General features: G+C 59.4%; 1 protein-coding gene across 4 annotated transcripts in view; it reads left to right on the forward strand.

The window, feature by feature from the left end:
* Positions 1-5769, forward strand: part of ppp4cb (protein phosphatase 4, catalytic subunit b) — a 30229-nt gene extending 24460 nt beyond the window's left edge. For 3 of the 4 annotated variants that reach the window (XM_063063047.1, XM_063063046.1, XM_063063045.1), the window contains exons 6-9: positions 2449-2622; positions 4431-4557; positions 4661-4850; positions 5141-5769. In XM_063063047.1, coding sequence (XP_062919117.1) covers positions 2449-2622; positions 4431-4557; positions 4661-4850; positions 5141-5270 — 621 coding nt within the window. In that variant the 3' untranslated portion in view covers positions 5271-5769. The remainder of the gene's footprint in view (positions 1-2448; positions 2623-4430; positions 4558-4660; positions 4851-5140) is intronic. The other variant, XM_063063048.1, reaches the window with a different exon arrangement.
* Positions 5770-6000: the final 231 nt, after the last annotated feature.

Below are 6000 nucleotides of genomic sequence, written 5' to 3' on the forward strand. Positions count from 1 at the left end.
TTCCCTTTCGTCTGAGGATGACTCGCAGGGACCTCACCAGCCTCGGCATGCTGGGCCAGCGAAGCGAGGCTAGTTGAGGCCGGTGCTTGGCACCCTCAGAGGTGAGAATGAAATGCTTAATTTCCTCTACAGGTATCAATGGGGATTTCTCAGGAGGGGGAGGATGTCCATTGTTTCACTATGGAAGGAGTCCCCCTCCAACCCGTCACTGCAGACAGAATCCCCATCGGCCTCCCCGCATGTTCCAATAGATGGCTGCGCCTGTGACCCACACCGCGCAGCGGGCACCTCGCTCATACCTGCCCGCTCCACCGTCGCATCAGTCTCATCCACATTTGCGACAGTGGAGGGACAATCCCCAGGGACTCCCTGCAAGTCATTTATTGCTGGGGTCGACGTGCACAGAATATCGTCCTCCGCAGGGGGCAGGTATAGAGGGGAACCCGGCACCTTTGGTCCAGGGGATTCACAAGCAGTCTGGTGCTGAGAGTGAGAGAGCTTTGTCTCATCTCCTCTTACACTATTCGGTACACTTACCTACAGAGAGCCGCTGACTTGTAGGTCCTGGGTGGAGGCCTCCAGGGCTGCCTCATTTGTGCAAACAGGCCTATCACAAGCTTTTTGCACAACCACACCATCTACCCCAGGACTGGTGGCTACATCTGGGGACTCAGGTTTAGAACCAACCCCTACCCGGATTCCCACCCCTTCCTGGGACTCCCCCGCATCTACATCCGCTGCCCTCTAGCAGGAACGTTCCCTTCTCCTCTTCACGCCGGAGGAGCTCACAGGTGCAGGATTCACCGATGGGGCGGTGCTCTCTGTTTCCATCGCCCCGTCTGCTTGCGCACCTCCCCGAGCCCCACGCTCCACTTCAGGCGAAATGGGCGTGAGCTCTGCGGCCTCAAAGGCTGGCTTCTTACTGTGTTTGGATTTCCCCTTTGCCTTCTTACTCCACACAGACTCCACCCCGTCCCCCACCTGAACCACAGGGAGAGGAGCAGGGACCGACCCAACCGTAGGAGTAGGGACAGGGGTAGGGGTAGGGGCAGGGTGAGAGGCTGGGGCAGGATCATGGGCGGGGGCAGGGTCAGATGCAGCTGGGGCACTGGTGCCCGAAGTGGGCCCCCTCGGGTTCCGGGCGGCAGGACAGTCCCTCCGAAAGTGCCCCACCTCCCTGCACGCATGGCACCGTGGGCGCTCGGAGCTCCAGTACACCTGATAATCTACTCCCTCGTGCCAGACAGTAAACCGGCCCTCAACGTTGTCCTCCCTTTCCAGCTGCATGAATACCTGACGCCGGAAAGAGATTACGGTGCGGACAGTGCGTCTCTTAAATTTGTGTCGGATGGCAGTGGTCTCCGACCTTACTTGCCCTAAACGGGCCAGTGGGGGAAGCAAGTCCTCATTTGGAATGAAAGGCTTAACATGCCCAAGCACGATACGTTGCGTGGGGGGCCGTCACCAGCTCCATCGGTAAAAAGATGTTGTCTACCGTGACTCCCCTGCTTAGGGCCCGGTGAACTAGCTCTTCATTCACCAGATAGAACACCGCCTTTCCGAACTCCTTCTCGGTGGCCAGAATACCACCTTTCCCCACAAGGTCCTCCATTGCCTCCGTACACTTTTCTAGTGTCATTCCAGGGCGCAAAATACATTGCACCCCACGTTCCACCTTCACCAACCGAAACAAGGCGTTGTCCGAGGCCGGGGAGGCAGCCGCCCGTGCGTAACTCCCCGAAGGCCCGCGACTCCCTGGAGACCGGTCCGGCATGCTGGCGCTCTTTCCAGTCCGAGAATCCTACAGCGGTGTCGGTTAGAAGTCCTGGAGCGAGTCGAATAACTGGCCGGGAAAGTTTGCAGTCGACAGTTCCTTGCTGGCTCGGCCCCAGGAAAGGCTCCGTTGAACTTTCAGAAACCCAGGCCGGGAGAGGTCGAAACGTCCTTCCAGATGCTCCGGCTCCGACACCGGACGAAAATCAGGAAAACAATGGAGGAGGAACGTTGCCCCGATGTCAATGGGGGGAAAACGACGGCGTTTGCCTCCGGTTTTGGAGCGAACCGGCTTACTGGCGAGTTGCCAGCGGCCGCAGCTGGGAGCTACGCAGTTAGCAGCCGCCAACAAACCCAGCCCAAACCAGCAGTAAAACTCCACACCGAGCTTCCACACCAACACCGTCACTCACTCAGTTGTCCAAGAGACTTTTAGAGCCACCTCCAAAGTATTCCACGAACTTTATCCAGTACTTTTCCTTCGATTTCTCCCAGCTCAGCACAGCTCCTCTCTGTGTCTGACCCCGGGAGTGTGTGATGGGACAGTGTGGAGGGAGATTCACTCTGTGTCTGACCCCGGGAGTGTGTGATGAGACGGTACGGAGGGTGCTGGGGATGCAGTTGTTGACACTGTGTGACAGGAGTGTCTGACAGCAGTACCCCTTCCCCAAACAGGTGCGTTACCCAGACAGGATCACACTGATCCGGGGTAACCACGAGAGTCGACAGATCACCCAGGTGTACGGCTTCTACGACGAGTGTCTGCGCAAGTATGGCTCCGTGACCGTCTGGCGATACTGTACTGAAATCTTCGACTATCTCAGTCTGTCAGCCATCATTGACGGCAAGGTGCGTGGGAGAGGGAGGGAGAGGGCAGGAGCTCATGGATCCGCGTTAAACTGTGGCATCTCTCTGCTTTGTGTTTACGTGGGAAGGAGAGGTGGGTCAGAGCGGTGGAGATTAGGTGACGGGTTTGTTGTAGGGGTACAGGGTGTGTTGAAGTCGGGGGTACGGGGTGTAGATCGGGCAGTGGGTGGGGGTACGGGGTGTAGATGGGGCAGTGGGTGGGGGGGTGTTGAAGTCGGGGGTACGGGGTGTAGATGGGGCAGTGGGTGGGGGTACGGGGTGTAGATGGGGCAGTGGGTGGGGGGGTGTTGAAGTCGGGGGTACGGGGTGTAGATGGGGCAGTGGGTGGGGGTACGGGGTGTTGAAGTCGGGGGGGGTACGGGGTGTAGATGGGGCAGTGGGTGGGGGTACAGGGTGTTGAAGTCGGGGGTACGGGGTGTAGATCGGGCAGTGGGTGGGGGGAGTGTTGAAGTCGGGGGTACGGGGTGTAGATGGGGCAGTGGGTGGGGGTACGGGGTGTTGAAGTCGGGGGTACGGGGTGTAGATGGGGCAGTGGGTGGGGGTACGGGGTGTTGAAGTCGGGGGGGTGTAGATCGGGCAGTGGGTGGGGGTACGGGGTGTAGATGGGGCAGTGGGTGGGGGGTGTTGAAGTCGGGGGTACGGGGTGTAGATGGGGCAGTGGGTGGGGTACGGGGTGTAGATGGGGCAGTGGGTGGGGGGGTGTTGAAGTCGGGGGTACGGGGTGTAGATGGGGCAGTGGGTGGGGGGGTGTTGAAGTCGGGGGTACGGGGTGTAGATGGGGCAGTGGGTGGGGGTACGGGGTGTTGAAGTCGGGGGTACGGGGTGTAGATCGGGCAGTGGGTGGGGGGGTGTTGAAGTCGGGGGTACGGGGTGTAGATGGGGCAGTGGGTGGGGGTACGGGGTGTTGAAGTCGGGGGTACGGGGTGTAGATGGGGCAGTGGGTGGGGGTACAGGGTGTTGAAGTTGGGGGTACGGGGTGTAGATCGGGCAGTGGGTGGGGGGAGTGTTGAAGTCGGGGGTACGGGGTGTAGATGGGGCAGTGGGTGGGGGTACGGGGTGTTGAAGTCGGGGGTACGGGGTGTAGATGGGGCAGTGGGTGGGGGTACGGGGTGTTGAAGTCGGGGGGGTGTAGATCGGGCAGTGGGTGGGGGTACGGGGTGTAGATGGGGCAGTGGGTGGGGGGTGTTGAAGTCGGGGGTACGGGGTGTAGATGGGGCAGTGGGTGGGGTACGGGGTGTAGATGGGGCAGTGGGTGGGGGGGTGTTGAAGTCGGGGGTACGGGGTGTAGATGGGGCAGTGGGTGGGGGGTGTTGAAGTCGGGGGTACGGGGTGTAGATGGGGCAGTGGGTGGGGGGGTGTTGAAGTCGGGGGTACGGGGTGTAGATGGGGCAGTGGGTGGGGGTACGGGGTGTTGAAGTCGGGGGTACGGGGTGTAGATCGGGCAGTGGGTGGGGGGGTGTTGAAGTCGGGGGTACGGGGTGTAGATGGGGCAGTGGGTGGGGGGGTGTTGAAGTCGGGGGTACGGGGTGTAGATGGGGCAGTGGGTGGGGGTACGGGGTGTTGAAGTCGGGGGTACGGGGTGTAGATCGGGCAGTGGGTGGGGGGGTGTTGAAGTTGGGGGTACGGGGTGTAGATGGGGCAGTGGGTGGGGGTACGGGGTGTTCTACTGAGGGGAGGTGTGGTGAGTGGAGAGAAGGGATTGTACAGGAATGGAGAGAGTACCAGATGAAGCTGATTACAGAGACTGTCCATGTGATATTTGTGTGACGCTCCCCCTCCCCCACACCCAGATATTCTGTGTACACGGGGGTCTGTCACCCTCCATCCAGACGCTGGACCAGATCCGCACCATCGACCGGAAACAGGAGGTTCCGCACGACGGGCCCATGTGTGACCTGCTGTGGTCTGACCCCGAGGGTAGGAACTGACTGATAACCTTCTTCCTCCGTCGCCCAGTCCTCCCTTCCCCCCCCGCCTCGCGTTTCCTACCCCTGCTCACGCAGTCTTTGCCCCCCCCCAGACACGACGGGATGGGGTGTGAGCCCACGGGGTGCGGGTTACCTCTTTGGCAGCGACGTGGTGGCACAGTTCAACGCGGCCAACGACATCGACATGATCTGCCGTGCCCACCAGCTCGTCATGGAGGGTTACAAATGGCATTTCAACGAGACCGTGCTCACCGTCTGGTCGGCACCCAACTACTGCTACAGGTGAGTCCTAACGGCCCCTCCATCCACCCAATCCCCCAACCTGCCCCCCTCTTCTTCCAATCCTCTTCTTCCAATCCTCTTCCTTTCTACTACTCGCTGAGCTAAATCCACCTCCCTCCGTCTGTCTTCGAACAGCTGGTTCAGGGGAGGGTGGGGAGAGCAGAGCAGACTGGGTGGACCTGACTCCGTCCCCTCAGGTGTGGGAATGAGAGAGGGGAGGGTGGTGTAGGGACAGAGAGGGAGAGCGGACGCTGTTGTAGGTCTGAGTGGACTTGACTCTCTCTCCTCAGGTGTGGGAACGTGGCGGCCATCCTGGAGCTGGACGAGCATCTTCAGAAGGAGTTCATCATCTTCGAGGCAGCACCTCAGGAGACCCGAGGCATCCCCTCCAAAAAACCTGTGGCTGATTACTTCCTGTGACCTTCTGACCTTCGTCCTCCTCCTCATCTGTCCTCACCCCCTCCAAGAATCACATGTCCAATTGCTTCCTGTGACCGATCCCCCTCCACCACCCTGCTCCTCACTACCTTGGAGTCTTACTACCCTCTCCTCCCTTCTCCATTCTCTTTCCCCCTTGACCCTCCCCACACTGATGTTAGCCTCCCACATTTCTTAAGGACACCCCTTCCTGCTGTTTCTCTCGACCGTGGGGAGGGGGAGGTGGAGAGGATGGTCACAATCGATCAGGGAAGCTTCCCCACCCCGACCTGCCTTAGCCGGGCTGACTTTACTCGTTCAGGCTTCACATTTCTTCTGTGCGGAGACGCCCCAGCGGCCTTCAACCATCCTCATCCCACCCCGTTTCCGTCGCTAAGCAGCTGCTCCGACCATGGCTTTGTTCTTTTACAAAGAGGAAAAGAAATTCCGTCTGGGGATTGAGAAACAAAAAAATTCCAATAAAAATAGTAAACGTTCTCTGTCTCTGTCTCCACCTGTGGTCTGTTCCCTGAACTTCCTCCAACTCCATCTCCACCTACACCTGTGGTCTGTTCCCTGGACGTTCTCCATCAAATCAGTAGAAAGATATGAAGATGCGATTCTGTGGACACAGGAAAGTAACGTGGATGCCTCCCAGGTGCCAGGGTCTGGGATGTTTCTGATCACGTCCCAGATATCCTGAAGTGGAAAGGAGAACAGCCAGAGGTCGTGG

The sequence above is a fragment of the Mobula hypostoma genome, chromosome 11 (assembly GCF_963921235.1).
Source record: "Mobula hypostoma chromosome 11, sMobHyp1.1, whole genome shotgun sequence".
Classification (NCBI taxonomy): domain Eukaryota; kingdom Metazoa; phylum Chordata; class Chondrichthyes; order Myliobatiformes; family Myliobatidae; genus Mobula; species Mobula hypostoma.